This window comes from Arachis ipaensis, chromosome B07 (genome assembly GCF_000816755.2).
Source record: "Arachis ipaensis cultivar K30076 chromosome B07, Araip1.1, whole genome shotgun sequence".
Taxonomy (NCBI): domain Eukaryota; kingdom Viridiplantae; phylum Streptophyta; class Magnoliopsida; order Fabales; family Fabaceae; genus Arachis; species Arachis ipaensis.
Window position 1 is genome coordinate 8,041,323 of NC_029791.2, and position 20,868 is coordinate 8,062,190.

Genomic DNA, 20,868 nt, shown 5'->3' on the forward strand with positions numbered 1-20,868 from the left:
AATGCTGCAACAGAATAAATCACAAAGAGATAATAAAACAACAAATTAAAAGAATTCCACTTACCAAACTGCAGAAATATGCCCAAAAAAAGTGAAACAAAATAATTAGATAAAAAATCATAACCGAGAACAACTTAAAAAAAATCCTAAGGAACCAGCTACGGTAGCAGTGGCGTCGCAGCAGTGGGCTTCTCTTCACGGCGAACCAGTTGCGGCGGCTACGAAGGAACGGCAATGGAAGTGGGTGGCTCGACGGCGGTGAGGCAGAACGGTGGCAGTCCACTCGCGCATCCTCTTCTACCTTTCGCGACGGTGACGCGACGGTCTTCCTCTCCTCCAATGTCTCCTCTCTCTCCTCCTCGGTTTTGAGCTCCTGGCACGACACGGCGGCGGCGGCAAGGAGCGCGACGGCATGAGCACCACGGCGCACTCCCTCTCCTCTCCTCGCGTGACCCACCTCTCCCTCGGTTCTCTCTTCCTCTCCGCCCTCCCTTTCTTTCTTTCCTTCTTTCTTTTCTTTTCTTTCTTCGCTTCTGCGTCTGTGTGTGTATAATTGAGTGGAATGAATGCTGTAAGGGAGTGTGAGCGGCGTTGTGTGAGGAGAGTGTATTAGAGTAAGGTGAGAGTGTTGTTAGAACTTAGAAATTAGGGATAGGTTTTAGGTAAAAATAGGTATAAAGGTAATTTGATAATTTTTAATAAAATAGGGATAGTATATAATTGAAACTAATTTTAATTTAATAAAATTATTTAAAAAAAATATTATTCAACTATAATTTTATAAATTAATTTTAAAAAAATATTATTAAAGTTTTAATTTTAAATTAATTTTATAAAAATATAAAATAATATATACTATTTTTAAAAATTAATTCTTTAATCTTTAATTTTTTATAAAAAATAATTAATTAATACAAATAATATTTTAAAAAAATAAATTTTAGAAACAAAATAAAATTATTTTAAAGATTTTAACATTTTAAAATATTTTTTTAGTTACAAAAATTCTCATATTTTGTGACAAACAAATAATTTGTTACAAATAATATTAAATTTTGTGACAAATTAATTTTTTGTTACAAAATAATTGGGGTTTTTGAAACAAATGAATATTTTGTTACAGAATATTTTAAACTTTTGCAACAAAATACCGATTCATTACAAAAGCCAATATAATTTGTAACAAAAAATCAAATCATTACAAAATATAAAAACATTTTGTAACAAATCGTATTGTTGTTACAAAATATTATTATTATGTAACAATCACTAATTTTTGTTACAAAAAATTAATTTTTTGTAATAATTTTAAATTTGTTACAAATTTTTTGTTACAAATGTTCCATTTTCTTGTAGTAATAGCAATTTTACAATTGAATATTAATTTGAGAGTTTGGTACTATGTCTTGAAGATTGAATTGAATTATGATACCGACTTTGCTTTTTTTATTTAAGTAAAAAGTTTCATTATTTATTATTTTTTAAAGAAAGAAATTATTATAAATTTATGTATTATTTCTCGATTTTGCTACCATTCTAATTTCACAGGTTGTATTAACAAAATTAATAAGAATGAATTGCATATAAAATTTACTATTCATTACAGTGAAATTAAGGTGAATCACTATATTTTTTCTTAATTTTACTAGTATAATCTGCAAAATTAGGCTGTTAGCAAAAGTGACAAATAATTTTTAGAAAAAAAACTCTTCATTTTTATTTAAATGAAAAATGGTGAAACTTGCAGCAGAACAAAAGTAATTTTATGTTTGGCTATTTTGTTCTGCTTTGCTTTTTGTACGATATAGCAGCCGCCTTATATAATCATGACCCACTTTCTCTCTTGCACCTTACCTATATTGTGCATACAGCATATACTAGTTACTAGCTAGGTTAATGATTCTACTCTTTCTAGCAAATCTTTAGCGGCATAAATGCCAAAGTCACTCCGGTGGTTGAGAGCTACCCATAGTGGCTCAACAAGTGGTATCAGAGCCGATTCGGTGGTCGAGAACTCTCCATGGTAGCTCAACAAAGTGGTATTAGAGCCGATGGTTAATCGATCTGGTGTTTTAAGAAACTTGAGCAAGAGATTATTAATGTTGCAATTGTTAGGAGTGTATGAAATTAGTCCCATATTAAAGAAATCAAGGAAGAGTGAGGAGTTTATAAAAGTTGTGGCGGTTTGCCACTCTCCATTGTTGTTTTGGCAGGGTTAATTGCAAACAAGAGGAAGTCACATAGGGAATGGTTCAAAGTTGTGGGACATGTCAACTGGTATCTTACTCAAGATGAGTCCCAAGTTAAGGATATTGTACTCAAACTCAACTACCACAACTTGCCTACAAGACTAAAGCCCCGCTTTCTGTATTTCGGGATCTACCCTGAAGATTTTGAGATACCTGTAAGGTCATTGCTGCAAAAATGGGTGGCTGAGGGATTTATTCAACAAACTGGGACCAGAAATGCGGAGGATGTTGCTGAAGATTACTTGTATGAGCTCATTGATCGTAGCTTGGTTCAAGCATCGCGAGTGGACTTTAATGGAGATGTGAAGGCATGTCGCATCCATGATCTTCTTCGTGATCTTTGCATATCTGAGAGCAAAGAGGACAACCTTTTTGAGGTTTGCACAAATAATAACATCTTGGAGAGATCAAAACCTCGCAGGCTTGCAATCCAATGTGGCATGCATTGCTATGTTTCTTCAAGCAACAATGACCATTCATGTGTCTGCTCTTTGTTTTGCCTTTACCCAAGAAAGTACGATTTTACCCCAGTGAGGTGAAATGATTTTTTAAATTGTTCAAATTGATTCGGGTATTAGAGAATGAGACGTTAAGTATATATAATATTTAGTTGCTTGTAACTCAGACACGGTATAACAATAATGGTTGGAAATGAAATTAAAGAAAAGAGAGTGTCGTCCCCACTCCCTTCGTCGTTAGCAGTACTGCAGTAGTACATAAAGCACTCCAACTCTTTTTATTTGTTCATTTTTTTTTCTCCTCATTTCTCCTATTTTTTCACAAAACAGAGCTGCATTTGTTCATCTCCTCGGTCCTAAAAATCTAAATAAGATAGGTCGTAACTTGGTTATTAATAGGTTTGGAAGAAGGTAAGGAAGGCGAAAGGAAGAAATCTTCTTTCGTTCCAAATATTGATTTCGTTCTTGCAATTTAATTCAAATAGTCGTTAAAATTTTTTATTTCTACTTTCAACGAGCTTCTCTTAGCTGCATCAGCTTGTAAAACTCTCTCTTCCACCAAGAAAGGGAGAGCAAAAAAGTTTCAACATTTAGAAATATATTTTATTGGATAAGAAGAAAGAATGATGCTACAAGAATCAAAATTCTTCCTAAACCGTTATCAGCCTCTTTCTTTGAACGTTTAAAACTCAAACTCAGAGTTGCCAACCAACTGAAACTTGAGGGGTGTTAAGGAGTGTGCATTAGTGGACAGTGAAACCGAGGCTCAAGAAAATTAAGAATTAATTAGCAAGTTAGTTAATCAGTAAAGTATTGTGTGCTTGGTTTGTGCTGTCACAGTTGTATATAATTGCCGAAGTCTCTCTGGTGGTTGAGAGCTCCCCACGGTGGCCCAACAAGTGGTATTAGAGCCGATTCGGTGGTCGAAAACTCTCCACGGTGGTTCAACAAAGTGGTATCAGAGTCGATAGTTAATCGGTCTGGTGTTTTAAGAAACTTGAGGGGAAGATTGTTAATATTGCAAGTGTGAAGAGTGTATGTAATTAGTCCCACATTAAAGAAAGCAAGAAAAAGTGAGGAGCTTATAAGATGAGAGTCCCATTAATTTACTACCTTAGGGTGATGAGTGAGTTGAATGTGGTGTCCTTTCATCTATATTCTCTCACTTGGTTTTCTATGGTAACCCAATAAGTAGTATCAGAGCCTATTTGGTAATCATTCAGAACAGTTGAGAGGTAATTAGTCTAAAATATTTATCAATTCATTGTACATACATCATACACTAGCTACCAGCTAGGTTAACAATCTTACTCCTTTTAGCAAATCTTTATTATTATAGATTTTTTCTTTTATTTTTTTAACATTTTTGCAATTGGATGATAAATATCTCCTGCTGTAAAACAAGTAACAACTGAACAATCGTAGTAGGACTATGAGGCACAGTATTAGTCCCACCTTTTTTGAAAATTTAATTTTGTTTATTTTAAATAAATCAAAGTTTTGAATTGATAAATATTTTAAACTAATTACCTCAACCGTTCTGAATCATTACCAAATAGGCTCTGATACTATTTATTGGGTCACCATAGAAAACTAAGTGAGAGAACATAGATGAAAAGTCACCACATCAATTCGAGGACCACTACATAATATTTAAGACAACTTACGGTCAAAATTAAATTTTCAAGAAAGGTAGGATTAATACTGTGCCTCATAGTCCTACTACGATTGTTCAGTTGTTACTTGTTTTACAGCAGGAGACATTTATCATCCAATTACAAAAAGGTTAAAAAAATAAAAGAAAAAATCTATAATAATAAAGATTTGCTAAAAGGAGTAAGATTGTTAACCTAGCTGGTAGCTAGTGTATGATGTATGTACAATGCAGGTAAAATTTATATATCTAATAATAATGATGCAACTACTTTTATAAATGATAAGTTTAATATATCTATCTAAACATAAATTATAATTATATTTATTGAATTATTTTAAATAAATCAAAATTTTGAATTGATAAATATTTTAGACTAATTACCTCAACTGTTCTGAATGATTACCAAATAGGCTCTGATACTACTTATTGGGTCACCATAGAAAACCAAGTGAGAGAACATAGATGAGAAGTCACCACATCAATTCGAGGACCACTACATAGTATTTAAGGCAACTTACGGTCGATAAATATAATTATAATTTATGTTTAGATAGATATATTAAACTTATCATTTATAAAAGTAGCTGTATCATTATCATTAGATATATAAATTTTACCTGTATTGTACATACATCATATACTAGCTACCAGCTAGGTTAACAATCTTACTCCTTTTAGTAAATCTTTATTATTATAGGTTTTTTCTTTTATTTTTTCAACCTTTTTGCAATTGGATGATAAGTATCTCCTGTTATAAAACAAGTAACAACTGAACAATCGTAGTAAGACTATGAGGCACAGTATTAGTCCCACCTTTCTTAAAAATTTAATTTTGACCGTAAGTTGCCTTAAATACTATGTAGTGGTCCTCGAATTGATGTAGTGTCTTTTCATCTATGTTCTCTCACTTGGTTTTCTATGGTGACCCAATAAGTAGTATCAGAGCCTATTTGGTAATCGTTCAAAACAGTTGAGGTAATTAGTCTAAAATATTTATCAATTCAAAACTTTGATTTATTTAAAATAATTAAATAAATGTAATTATAATTTATGTTTAGATAGATATATTAAATTTATTATTTATAAAAATAACTGCATCATTATCATTAGATATATAAATTTTACCTGTATTGTACATACATCATACACTAGTTATCAGTTAGGGTAACAATCTTATTCCTTTTAGCAAATCTTTGTTATTATAGGTTTTTACTTTTATTTTTTCAACCTTTTTGTAATTGGATGATAAATGTCTCCTGTTGAACAATTGTAGAAGGACTATGAGGCACAATATTAGTCCCACCTTTCTTAAAAATTTAATTTTGACTGTAAATTTTCTTACATTATCCATTTTTTTAGAGAATCTTTTTTATTTTATATATTGTCTGATTTTAAAGATACTACAAAATTTTCTTTTTGAAGAGGGTGGTTGATGGAAATGTCCCCCACGCACTTATTTGGAATCAAAAATCAAAATTATACTCGAGTTATACCTTAAGTCTATTATATATAGTGTTCCATGACCACCATGCCAAAAGTCTTTAGATGAAGTGGTATTTTATTATCTCCTTTACAAGAATGGCTTCACTTCTAACTAATAACATTAGAAACTTTTCTTTTATTTAGATCAACAGTTATAATTACAAGTAAAGGAAGAGAGAAAATAAGTTCTTAATTAAATTTTAGTTTATAATAAAAATATATAGGATAAATTGACTTTCTATCCTTGTTATGCTTAGAATTTCTGAACAATTATTTATTATACGTCAGTCATCAACTCATCATTATCGTTGTAAAAGGAAAGTTACTTTCAATAAAAATAGGAGAGAGAGAGACAACCCTCTTATTCAGAGAATTGTTTAGTGGATAGTTAAAGAAATATAAATAGGTGTGAGGAATATAAATTTGGGCTGAGTATGCTTTTGATTTTATATTTTCAATAGAATTCATTGTTTTCATTTTTCTCAAGAAATCTTTTCTATTCTAGAATCCTCTGCTTCTTAATTTCTTCCTGCTTGGGTTCACTGCAAAGTAGTTTTTTTAGGGTTTTCAATTCCTCTTTTATGGTATCCAAAGCCTATAATCTTGCTCATCTTTGTCATGGAGATTATCCTCTCTGACTCTTCCAAGAAGATCTTCTCACCTATCTCAGACAAACTCACTCAAGACAATTATAGCACATGGAGACACACGGCAATGTTAATAATTCAGAGCCTCTCGATGGAAGATCATCTATACAGCTCCAAGATTCCGCAACAGTTCGTGACTGATGAAGCGACCAAAACAATTTCTGGATCGGCGAAGTACAAGACATGGAAATTACAAGATTTAACTCTCACTACTTGGCTTGTAGAATCGATGACTACCAGCATCAAGAACAAGGTAATTCATCTCTCACAATTTTATGAAGTTTGGGAAAGAATTGAAAAATACTTTGAAGATGCTTCTGCTTCACGAATTCAGAGTTTGAAATCCCAACTCAAATCATGTAAGAAAAATGGAACTGTTTCTGACTTTCTGAACAAGATTCGGAATGTGGTCGACGCCCTTTTTGCTCTCGGCTATGAGGTACCTGACTCAGATCACATACAAGCAATAATCGATGGTCTTAATGAAGACTACAATGTATACATTGGTTCGGTAATGTCAAGGCTTGGAACTTTCAAGGTTGCAGAGGCTGAATCTTATCTGCTTGCGTTTGATGATATGCTGGACAGGTTCAAGAAACCTGATGTAGGTATGCCTGTAGCTCATTATGCTCAATCCTCCTCATCATTTGAATATCAAAGAGGCGGAGGCTTTCGAAGAGGCCGTGGTGGCCGCAGTAATCGTGGAGGACATTTTGGATACACCCAAAATCGCCCTCAATGCCAATTATGTGGAAGGCAAGGACATGTTGTGTGGGACTATTTCCATCGTTTTGATCCTGCTTTTCAGCCTAATTCCACAACCAACTCTACTCCAATGCAAATTTCATATAGTAATACACAACCACCCCCTCCATCCGTCAATTTTCATCAACCTAGGGCATATCTTACCCATTCCTCTTCAGTAAGTGAAGCTTCTTGGCTGCCGGACATAGGAGCGAGTCATCATGTCACTTCAAATCCAGGAAATCTCCTCACAGCATCACCAAATCCTTCAGATAATGATCAACTCTTTGTAGGTAATGGGTCAAGTATTCCAATTACTCATTCTGGTTCTCCAGTTCTTTTTTATTCCTCCTCAAATATTGCTTTTCGTTTAAAGAACTTACTTCTTGTACCACAAATTACTCAAAATCTATTGAGTGTTTCTAAATTTGCAGCTGATAACCATGTCTACTTTGAATTTCGGCCTGATTATTGTGCTATTCATGATCAGGATACCAAAGAACTTCTCCTACAAGGCATGTCTAGAAATGGCACTTACTCTTTTGATAACCTTCGAGTACCAAAAAATTTGTCTAATACCTCATTACAGATCCCTGATAACCTGTCTAGTTCTAGATCTCGGTATTCTAGTGCTTATACTACTACTACACAGCTAGCTAATCAATCTTTAGATTCTAGTGCATATCCTGTTTCCAAATGTAATCAGAATAACACTGTGGATTTATGGCATAAACGATTGGGCCATAGTTCTCTTAAAACTGTAATGGATGTTATGAATACAATTTCTTTACATTTCGGTTCTCATTTTGCTGCCAATCATGTATGTGAAATCTGTCCTTTAGCTAAGATGCATAGATTACATTTTTCTTTAAATGATACTGTATACATGACACCTTTAGAACTTGTTTTTGTGGATATCTGGGGCTGCTCCTGTAATATCAAGAAGTGGATTTAGATATTATATTTCTTTTGTTGATGCATATTCTAAATACACATGCATTTTCTTACTCACAAATAAATCTCAATCTTTAGTAGCTTTTCAGAATTATAAAACATTTATAGAAAATCAAACTGGACAGAAAATAAAGGCTTTATAAACAGATTTGGGAATGGAATTTATGTCACGTGCTTTCACTGATTTTCTTGCAAATGAAGGTATACATCATAGAAAATCATGCCCCTATACTCATCATCAACAAGGAAGTGTTGAGAGGAAGCATAAGCATATTACAGAAGTGGGTCTCTCCCTCTTAGCTACAGCTTCTTTGCCTATACAATTTTGGGAAAATGCCTTTTTGAGTTTTGTTTATATTATTAATCGACTTCCTACTCCAGTTCTTGATAACAAAAGTCCTTTTGAGGTTCTTTTTAAGCATCAACCAGATTATACTTTCTTTAAAATTTTTGGATGTATGTGTTTTCCTTTCTTAAGGCCATATAGTAAAACTAAATTTAATTACAAATCTGAACCATGTTTATTTTTAGGATATGATTCAAATTTTAAAGGCTATAAGTGTATGGCACAAAATGGTAAAATTTATATGGCTCGACATGTGTTGTTTCATGAGCATACTTTTCCATATCAAAAATTGTTTTCTAACACCTTGGGCAGAGATGATTCTTCCAAGAATAATCCAGAGAGTGGCAGCCAGCTTACGGCCCTTGCATTTACCATCATTGATTCAACTCCACCATCAATGTCTTCATCGAATCAAGCTACGAAGTCTTTGAGTATACATTCAGATACTAGATTAAAAATTACAAGTGAACCATTGCCCGATACAGCATCTCCTTCTCACTCAGGCTTGGACACTCATGACACTACTTCTAGTCATGAGAATGAGATCAGAATTTTAGAATGTCACCCACCTTCATCATCTCATGCCAATTCTTCTCCGTACATGATTCCTATTAGTGGTATTAAAACTAGTCTTCCTTCCATCTCTTAAAAAAATGCTCATTCGATGACAACAAGATCGAAATCTGGAGTGTTCAAACCAAAAGTCTTGACTGTTCAACAAACTGATCTACTACACAATACTCCAAGGACTGTGGCTGAAGCGTTACAATGTTCTCACTAGAGAGAGGCAATGGATAAAAAGTTTGCTGCTCTTCAGAAGTGCAAGACATGGGAATTAACAGAATCACTAGCTAATACCACAATTATTGGAAGTAAGTGGGTGTTTGCTATAAAGAAAAATGCTAAAGGTGATATTCTGAGGTATAAGACAAGACTTGTTGGACAGGGTTTTCATCAAGTGGAAGGTATAGACTATGATCAAATCTATAGTCCAGTGGTAAGGCCTTCTACCATTATAGTTATCTTAACTATTGCTGTTTCATTAAATTGGCCATTGAGACAGTTTGATTTTGATAATGCCTTTCTCAATGGCACCTTAAATGAGACTGTATACATGATGCAACCTCTGGGATACTCTACAAAGGGTGAACAACTAGTGTGCAAGCTAAACAAGGCCATTTATGGTCTAAAACAAGCACCGAGGACCTGATATAAAACATTATCTACTACTCTTCAACAGTTTGGATTTAAAGAAACCAGATCTGATGTGTCTTTGTTTGTTATATTTTTTTACTCTAATGTGATTTACTTGTTAGTTTGTGTAGATGATATAATTGTTACCGGTAATAATGCTGCAGAATTAGATAAATTAATTTATCAATTGAACAATATTGTTCTGTTAAAGGATATGGGGAAGTTTAGTTATTTTTTAGGCTTGGAAGCTTCATATTTGTCTACAGGTAGTGTTCACATTTCACAAGCCAAATATGCATCTGAATTACTTAAGAGAGCTGGAATGGAGACTGCGAATTCGATGCCTACACCAATGATGTCCAACACAAAGCTTTCGGCTCATTACTCGGAACCTTTTCATGATCCCAAGCTGTACAGATCAATAGTTGGTGCACTTCAATATCTCACAATGACAAGACCAGATATTGTCTTTGCTGTTAATAGAGTATCTTAGTTTATGCATCAACCAACATTGCTGCATTGGAAGAGTGTAAAAAGAATTCTGAGATATGTGAAAGGTACAGTGGATCATGGATTATTATTTTCTAAATCTACTGATTTTAGGTTGTTGGCTTTTTCAGATGCTGATTGGGGTGGAGATCTAGATGATAGAAAATCAATCACTGGATTTTGTGTTTATCTTGGATGCAATCTGATCTCATGGAAGAGTAACAAGCAGATAAAGGTGAGCAGGAGCAGTACTGAAGCAGAATATAGGGCAATGTGTGCTGCACAAACTGAGCTAATGTCCATACAGCAGCTTTTGGGAGAGCTTCGAATCCCACAACCTATGTCACCAACCATCTTTTGTGACAATCAGAGTGCCTGTCTATTGGCTGCAAATCCAGTTTTGCATAGTAGATGTAAATACCTTGAGCTGGATTTGCATTTTCTAAGGGATTTAGTAAATTAAAAATCTCTCTATGTTGTTAATATACCCTCTCAAGATCAGGTGGCCGATTCTTTAACTAAACCATTGTCCCTGAGTTCGTTTCAGAAATACAGGTTCAAACTGCGACTTCGAGACAAATCGTGCCTCAGTTTGAGGGGGAGTGTTGAGAGAATTGTTTAGTGGATAGTTAAAGAAATATAAATAGGTGTGAGGAATACAGATTTAGACTGAGTGTGCTTTTGATTTTACATTTTCAATAGAATTCATTGTTTTCATTTTTTTCAAGAAATCTTCTCTATTCTAGAATTCTCTGCTTTTTAATTTCTTCTTACTTGGGTTCACTGCAAAGTAGTCTTTTTTAGGATTTTCAATTCCTCTTTTACTTCGGAATAAAATAATGACACAAAAATAATGAGTTATTCTTGCTATATATCACTACTCAATGAATTGTATTTCTTTGTTGATTGGTAACTATGCTGCATGTATGAAATATGAATACATTTCAATTACTAGGGTAAAATTGGCATCCAAATGACTGGTTTAATATCTTATTAATTTTGAATATACTGATTAAAGTCTAAGTTGTCTAGGTTCATTAATTATTGGTTCCAAATCACCATTGTCCTTGGTTTGATATCATGACATTATTCGGTTACTTGAATCTGCAAATAAGAGAAGGGCATTGAGGATCACAGAGATAAGAGATTTCAAACTTTTGAAACTTTAATTTTTTTTTTCTTCAATGGTATTGTTAAGTGTAATATCATGATGAATTGTAGATGTAGTAACGCTCATGAAGTCGTTAACCTATTCACTAACAATATTTATATTATGTATGTAAATCACATAATTTATTAAAATAAGAAATGTTAATCCTTCTTAATTATTATCACATAAATAATTTTAATAATTACGAATTGTATCCTAAACAGGAGTAATGGTTAGAATATTTTTAGAAACAACTCTGGTACGTTTTAGGGTGACCTTTGCAGTTAGGTTTGCTAGGCAGACAGGCGAAGTCAGTAGGAGACTCCAACTTATAAAAAAAAAATATTAATTTTAAGTTCCACAATTTGAAGAGCTTGTATCTTCTCGGCCTTGGCTCTTGCAACTTGGGGAGTACAACGAGCCTCGCTTTCCATGCTGCTTTCCTAGTTGGTTCGCTTCCATGCCATTTTCATCCACATTAATAGTTTCGTGCAAACAGGCTTACTAAGGAATTTGCTTTGATGCATTAAAAAATAAATGTGTGTGTTGGTATAATAAATATATGATTTAATAAAAACTTGACATGTGGCCGGACTACAAAATCCACATCAACAAATATGTTTACTTATAAAAAATATTATATATTCTTTAATATTAATATATCTTTTAAATTAATTATAAAAAGACTAAAATATCTTTATCATTGCTTTTCGAAAAGATTAAAGAATTTTTTAATATTATGAAAAAATAGTATTTTAGTATCAATATTAAAAAGATCAAAATCCCTTCTGTCTTTAAAGTTTTTTACTTGTAGTACAAAATAAAATCAAAATTTTATTTTAAAATATTAAAATATCAACAGAGTTCATTTGAAAGACTTTTAGTTTTTAAAATATTAAAAATAATTAATATTTGTCTTAACTAATTTAGGTTGGTTGAGTGGTCATTTTACTCGTTCACTTAAACAATTATTAAGGTTTCGAATCCGCCTTGTATATATAAAACTCATTAACTAGCTACAGATCCTTAATAAATGGAGTTTCAATCCATAGTGGATTAGTTCTCAGCCTACCGAATATGAAAATACAATGAAAAAAATAGTATTTGTCCTGAAAGGAAAACAATTCTCATTGATAGCAATATTTACAGAAATTTATTTTTGTTAAAATTTAACTGTTACAACTTTATTTGTTGGTATTATATTCATTCATTAAGTCAAAAAATATGATCAATGATGTTATCGGTTAAAATTTCACATTTTATGACTTAATTTTTAACTTTCTAAACATATAGACTTGTATTATTACAAAAGCTACTAGATTGTTTACTATTCTTTGTTAATATTACCAAAACACCATTGTTGAGTATATAATGGCTAATATTTTATTTTCTCACATTACCCATTTTGTTAGAGAATATTTTTCATTGTATATATTGTCTGATTTTGGAAAGACTACAAGATCTCCTTTTTGAAGAGAATAATTGGTGAAAATGTCTCTCAAGCACATATTATGGATCATTAAAGGTGTGTGTGGTTCAAGTATTACTTTGTTATTCATATTCCATTTTCATAGGAATCAAATATACCTAGGAAAAAGGTGAAAATTAAATTAAAATAATGATATTTTGATTCTCTAAAATCAAACTTGTTTAAACTTTTTAAATTTTAAACCAAATATGAGAATATAATATTTTTATTTTAAAATTTTTAAAAATTATTTATAATTCTCTAACCACATACACCCTAAGTCTATTATAATATTCCATGACCACTATGCCAAAAGTCTTTAGATGAAATAGTATTTTATTATCACCTTTACAAGAATGGGTTTTACTTCTAATTAATAATATGAGAAATTTTTCTCTTATTTAGATATATAAACAATTATAATTACAAGTAAAGGAAGAGAAAAAATAAAGTTCTTAATTAAACTTTAGTTTATCATAGAAATATATAGGATAAATTGACTTCCGATTCTTGTGCATATGCTTGGAATTTCTGAACAATTATTTATTATGCGCTAGTCATCAACGCATCATTATTGTTGTAAAAGGGAAGTTACTTTCAATAAACATGGAAGAGAGAGAGAAAACAACCCTCTGAATGAAATAATGGCACAAAAATAATGAGTTATTTTTGCAATATATCACTAATTGTATTTCTTTGTTGATTGTAATTATGCTGCATGTATGAAATATGAATACATTTCAAGCATTAGGGTAAAATTGGCGACTGATTTAATATCTTATTAATTTTGAAAATAGTGATTAAAGTCTAAGTTAGTTGTCTAGGTTCATTAATTATTGGTTCCAAATCACCATTGTTCTTGATTTGATATCATGACATTGTTCGATTATTTGAATATGCAAAGAAGAGAAGGGCATTGAAAACCACAGATATTTTTAAACTTTTGAAACTTTAATTCTTTTTCTTCAATTATATTATTGTTAAGTGCAATATCATGATGAATTGGAGCAACGCTCATGAAATCGTTAATCTATTCACTAACAATATTTATATTATATATTTAAATCATAGAATTTATCAAGATAAGAATGTTAATCCTTCTTAATTATTATCAAATAAATAATTTCGATAATTACGAATTGTACTCCAAACAGGAGTAACAGTTAGAATATACCTAAAAACGCAAACTCCCATACGTTTTACGGTGATCTATTACAGTATTACGTTACTTTGTGACGCATGCATAAAAACGAACCACACAACAAGAACGAGGTTAATAAAACAAAATTCTCTTTACAGATAAATATTTCTTATCGGTTACTTTATGGTAGTTCTGCTTCTTCTTTTTTGTCTGATGTTTTTTCGCTGCATTTGGCTGCTAAAGAGTGTACAAGATTTGTCTGAAATTCGACACTTTTTTATTTTTAATATTGGGGAAAGGATGGTGTATAACCACGTTATAGGATGCATGGTGTTTGACAAGAGTGTGACGGTCTAGATCGAAAAAATTGGATGGTCCGTTTTGGAGAATAGTAATCGAACGGTTCGATTACTGACTGGACAGGTACACAAATCGGACCATCCGATTTGCGCCCCCAACCACGTATCGCGCATGCAAGTTGGCCCAGCTCCAAGTATACACTCCCAATCTCACAAAGTTCCCTTCAGCCAGTTTCACTTTTCTTTTCACTTTCGTCCAATTCTCCTCTCCAATAAATCCCACCACCAGCTTCATTCATTCTTCATTGATGAAGGTTTGAGTTAAAAAAAATTGGACCACACAAAAATTATGCTTAGAAGAAGAAGAATAAAAGATGTCAATCGTCCGGATCTCCACATTGCTAATTATCTTGATCATCTTAATTATGTAAGTTTTTATTTCAAAAAATTTTATTTTAGTTAAAATAATAATTATAATGTTAGAGATTAATAATAGTTTATTATAGTGATAATGTTAGAAATTAGTGGAGTAATAATTTTTAAATATTTGAGTTTAATTAAAATAATATTAGAGATTATTAATAATAAATTATGATGGTAAGATGTAGGGTACTAATATTTTGCAGAAGAAAAAATTATGTTACATTATAATAATAAATTAATTATTGTTATTAATAGAATAATTACAATAATAATATTCTTAATAATAATAATACTACGGTTATTAAAAAATTTGGATGTATGATAAATAGAATAACTAATATTAATTGTTATTAATCCGCTTATCGTAATAATAATTATTACTGCTAGTAGTGTAATAGTTTAATTATCATTAGAATATAGTAGTACTAATATTGTTTTGTTATGTACGTGTGAAATTAAATAAGTTAATTAGTTTTAATTGTTAATAATAAATAATTTTTTGTAGTAATAATGTATTAGTCGTTCGTAAATAAATATTATGAATTAAAAATTATTGAATTAATTATTTATATTATAAGTTTAATAAAATATTTAATAAAAGATTAATGATTGATTTATTATTGTATATTTGTTGTTAGAATAGAATAAAATAGAGTAGTTAGTTATTTGAGTATTAGTAGATAATATAATAGTTATTTGTATAAAGTATTGTTATTATTGTTATATTTATTGATTCTGGTTATTTGATAATGAAAATTTGATTCTTTTAAATTTAATTTGTTAATTAATTAATATTATGGTTTGTGTTTAAGGATCTAAAATGTTGTAATGTGACCACTACATGCCGCCGGATCGGTACAATCCAATAGTGGAGGGGTATTTACGGGACACTGGCTTTTATCATGTTTCACAGATCGGAGTTGTCCAATGTCAGTCGGCATTGGTTAATGCTCTGATCGAGAGATGGCGCCCCGAGACTCACACCTTCCATTTTCCGGTTGGTAAGTGTGCCGTGACACTGGAGGATGTGGCGTTAATTCTTGGTCTTCCGACGAATGGTTTGCCAGTTACGGGACCGACACTGAGTAGTTATGAGGCGTTAGAGGCTGAATGCTTGGATCAGTTTGGTGTTGCACCTAGGAAGACAGACTGTAGGGGAAGTTTCATCAAGTTGACGTGGTTTCAAGCATTGAAGGATCGATTAGTGTTGGTTGATGATATCCAGATTCAGAGGTACATGAAGTGCCACATAATGTTATTGTTTGGGACCGTTATGTTTGGAGATAAGTCTGAAGCAGGGGTGCACTGAAAGTTTCTGTCGTTACTCCGTAACTTTTCCGGGATCATACAGTTCAGTTGGGGTTCGGCATGCTTGGCACACCTGTACAGAGCGTTGTGTAGGACAACTCGTGTCGACTGTAAGGAGATTGATGGCTCACCTGCATTTACATATTGAGGAAACTCCGGTGCATGCATAGCCTCCAAATCCAACGACTGTATGAAACTCGGCTCTACAAACGGCTGCTGGTTTGCTAGTGCATTTGCCACATCCGCCACATCTGCCACCATAGCCTCGTCAGCTTGATCTTCGTCTACACCCGGATCAACAACCTCGTAGTTACTTTCGAACTCTTCTTCACTATCACTGTTGTAATCTTCCAATTCAATATCTCGGTCCGCTGCAGATTGCTCGAACTCGATATACAGTTCGATGAACGATATTCGCGACTGACTTTCAAGATACACTGAAAACATTTCTTGCATGCTCGCTTCGTCGGTCACGTATTTCGTTTGAAATTGCACGAACCCACCAAAGACAGATATAGGATATCTGTACAGAATACACGACACTCTCCTAGATATTTGAGAATCCATCTTCTCACAAATGACACCTTTTAATTCTTCAAATGACAGTGTGAATGGAATAATAATATCCAACGGATTTTCACACACAAATTTTACTCCTTCTGATGTTTGTAATAAGATTTGGCCATGATAATACACTTTTAATCTTACTCTATCATCCATGATAATAGAGAAGAACAGATCTACAAAGAAGAAGAAGAGATCTGCAGAGAAGAGGTTTAGAGACTTGTAGTACCGGAGAAGAAGAAAATGAAATGGGCTGGTCAGCTTGGGTAGGAACATATATATATATATATCACACTCAAATTGGACCATCCAACTGCTTGCATGGCCATTCGAAATTTTTTAAACTAAAAAATCGAACAGTCCGATTACTAAACAGTCCGCCCAAAAAATTTGAAACCCATAAATCGCTGGGTCCGATTTGGGTGCTCTTCGAATATTTTTGAATGAAGCCCTAAAATCGATCGGTCCGATTTGGTTGGGCCAACGAAAAAAATCCCCCCATGCAACAAATCGCATGGTCCGACTTCTTTGCACGCAAAATTACCGTCCACAAGTCGGACGGTCCGATTTGTGTCCCCAGCCCTGCAAGAAATCGGATCGTCCGATTTCCCGCCGTCAGCTAACTGTCGTCACACCCGTATTAAACACCTACAAGCTCCATAAACGGGCGTTAAACCAAACCTTCCCTCATATGCAAAAAAAATTAGCCGAAATTCGAAAGTATTTTACTGGTTTACATTTTTTTTTATATTGTTGTTTTTGGTTTATATTTGGACTACACTTTCGAAAGTATCTACCTTGGTTGTTTCTGGTTTTCATGAATACGGTTTTCCATCCTAGATTCGAAACGATACTCGATTCTTGATTCTAAAATTGATCAAACGATTCACAATTTGACAACTATTTATGACATTGTGTTGGTTTGAGTGAAGCATAGAAACACAATTTTTATTTGAATTGCATCAGAAAAAAAGTCAAATTATATTTTGAAAAAAATCCATAATTTAATTATTGTCAAGAAATAACATCAAGAAACACGTACAAGCCCATGCCCCAAACAAAAATATACAAATGGAGGAATCAACTTTGCCAATCAACAAGAACAACATAACCTACCATTTTACAAAACATATTTTACAAAATCAGACACTTTAACACAAACTTTCACTTGGCTAACAAGAAAGCAATCATCATAACAAAAATCAATGAAGAATGACAAGACGCAATAAATTAATGCAAGAGTTTTGCATATTATGTCCCCATGCAAAGGAACTAGGATTAGATTTATGTCCTTTTCTTACTAGGCCTTCCCAATGATATTTGGATGAATCCAAACTTTTTCCTCTGAGCCATAAAATGCTTTTGATGATCCCTATCTGTTTCAGGATTTGAAGGAAGAGTAAGATCTTCCCTCAACGCTTGGAGCATTTGACTCAATGCTACCTTCTGTCTTGCAGCATGCTCTTCCATCTCCTTTGTTGCAGTGTAATCTTCAGGAACTTGCTTTCTGCTGAGCACATCTCGCATTGAAACTGTGGACTTCAGGACACGTTTTCGGTCATTGTTCGCTGTTGTTGACCTCGTCACATCTGGCAGAGAAGAATCCTGACAGCATCCTGTGTAAGCAAAGTTGTGATTGATAGATCTATACATTGATTGTCCCTTCATATCATCCTGAGGAATCCATTTCCGAAGAGCCTCATTCGCAGCATGCTGCTTTCTGTTTGCAGTTTCAACACTGTTTAAAGCCTCAGTTAGGCGTTGTTTGCTAAGCAGAACTTCTTCTGTTGCTTCCTCCAACTTCTTCAAAATATTCAATTTAGAAGCATTTATTTCATCGATTTGAAATCTCGAATCTACTACCTTCTTCAACGTAGACTCTTCTGGTATTTGAACTTCAGGATTTAGAGGAGTGTGCTCTCCTAATGCAAAAGTCACTCTCCGACGTTCTGGTAGAACAAGTCCAGACGGTATCTCAGCACCAGATAGAGCCTTGATTTCGGCAAGAGCAATAGCTTCGGCTGCCCTCGCAGCTTCTTCCATCTTTTTAGCTGCAAACCACCTCATCTCAGCAGTCTTAATGCTAAGTATGTTCTCTTCGTATGATAATGGCTTTGAAACTTCAGATCTTAGTGTTTCGACCATTCTATTGCTTTGATCAGCATCAGGTTTGAAACTCACCAAAATGTTCCCAGGATTATCTGAAGTGGAACTTGTTTTCATAGGAGCCGGTGATGGATTCAATCTTGCTTCTTCTTGTGCCCTCGTTTGTGCAGAGACAGCTGCAACCTTTGATGCTAGCTTCTCACGCGTCCTCTCAAGAAAAAGCCTCTCCTTCTTCATCTTCTTATTCAGAGACTCAACAGAAGATTGAATCACCCCAAGATCATTTATGGTTTTGCCAAGGTTCATCTTAGCTTGTTCCAACTCGATAAAGAATTGATCAGATGATGTAGCAGAGACAGAGCCAGGGCTTGGATTCTGCAATCTTTGTTCTTGATTGCCAGCAACAGTTCCATAATTTTCTTGATTCATCTCCTTAACAACAACAGGGGTACCAACATGTTCATTGTCAGTTGCAGAACACTTCAATGCTTCAGTTTGTAGCTGCTGCTTTAACCCCTCCACAATCCTTTTGGTAGCTGCCAGTTCTTCGAGCACATCGAGTGTTTCGAGTTCTTTCACTATCAAATCCTTCTCCAACTTGGCTGCTTGTTCCTCCACTTTCTTTATGTCAAACTCCTCATCACTATTCTGCAAACAATAATCTTCAACACATTAGAGAGAAAAACAAACACACAAATTCATATTAAAGAAAACACTATGCTCAAAGCCTCAAACAGAAAGGCTGGCAGAAAGAGTAAGCGAAAATCATAAGCATATTTCCAAGGACAAATTCAAATGTAAAACCTTTGAAGTCTCAAATAACTACAGCACATATCAATAGAATGAATAATAAGAAAAATAACTAAATCTTTCTCTATCAACAATTGATCATCTACAATTCCAACATTGTGTTTGTGCTAAATACTACTGAATAAAAGAATTAAATTTTCAATGTGAATTGAGAAATTTAACTCCATAAGCTCATGAATATCAAATAATGAGATGTAAAGTAAAGAACAGTTCCACCATTGCAACTTCAAGCACAGAAACTTGAACCCTAAAAAACTCGGAAACAAAAACCTGTATCATGTAATCCTAAATTTGTTTTAGGAAATAAAAAAATCAACGCATTGTTCAAAAGTTCAGTTCACAGAATCACTGCATTTTCATTTCTGACCCTAAAAAAAGAAAGAAAAAAAACCTTACATGCAGCCAAGGTCCGCTTCCTCCAAAACGAGTAACCGCCTCTTTAACCGATCCAAACGGCGGCGAAGTATCAATTTCAGCTCTCAAACCAACCTTCCTGATTCCCGAACCGGTTTCACCACCGAGATTTGGAGTCTCCTCAGCCATTGTTGCCACACACCACCGAGTTTTGCAACAAGCTTGGAAACTCCCTTCGACTTTGACTTCTGTAGTGACGACGCGTTCATTCTGAAATTTATGGCAAAAATGAGTGAGTGTGATGATGGTGGTGGGGAACCGAGTCCCGAACTCGGTAGTGCAAAAAGGGTGGCGGGTCAGTGACTCGGGTCCACGCTGCTGCTTCGGGTGAAAACGGAAAAAGGAGAAAAAGAGAGGGAAAGAAGAAAAGCACTTCGGGTGCAAACTTCTTTTTTTCTTTTTTGGAGGTTTGTTTTAGTGTGGGTCTGGTAACAGGGGAGTTATGGTGCGCGCTTTGATTTGGTTCGTTGGTGGAAGGAAAAGTCAAAGTTTTGTTAGTTAAGTGTTGAGATGAGTAACCAATGAGTTTATGACACGTTGGATTTTAGTTGGGAGGGGGCTTATTATGGGATTTTTTTATCTCCTTGATTGGGAGCGTGATTTGCGGCTTCGTAAAAAGCGCTTTTGTTAAAGTTAATGAAAGGAACGAAACGACGTCGTACTGGTTGCCACTTGCCAGGAGATAAAAGATGGAGATTTTGTAAGGAAGAGATGTGAGGGATCATGTACATTAAAAAAACTAAATTGTGTTAATCGATTAAAAATTATAAACTTTAATCTAAAAAAAAAAATTTAAATCAAAACTAAAACCAATTAATTAATTTTTAATTATAAAATTGAAATCAGAATAAAACCAATTAGTTAATTTTTAATTAAAAAATTTAAATCAAAGTTAATTGATTAAAATTTTTTATATTTATATTAAAAATTTTATTAAAATGATTTAATCAATTGATTATATATCA

At 33.4% G+C, this 20,868-nt stretch overlaps 2 protein-coding genes across 2 annotated transcripts; one reads left to right on the forward strand and one right to left on the reverse strand.

Moving 5' to 3' along the window:
• On the forward strand, nt 15,543-16,010 carry LOC107606686 (protein MAIN-LIKE 2-like). Its single transcript, XM_016308721.1, has one exon. It carries the CDS (start codon nt 15,543-15,545, stop codon nt 16,008-16,010), a length of 468 nt encoding a protein of 155 aa, XP_016164207.1.
• On the reverse strand, nt 17,558-20,279 carry LOC107609309 (WEB family protein At2g40480). Its single transcript, XM_016311212.2, has 2 exons — nt 19,886-20,279; nt 17,558-19,327 (listed from the first exon to the last, which is right to left on the reverse strand). The coding sequence occupies exons 1-2, from the start codon at nt 20,030-20,032 to the stop codon at nt 17,858-17,860; spliced, it is 1,617 nt and encodes a 538-aa protein (XP_016166698.1). The 5' UTR covers nt 20,033-20,279; the 3' UTR covers nt 17,558-17,857.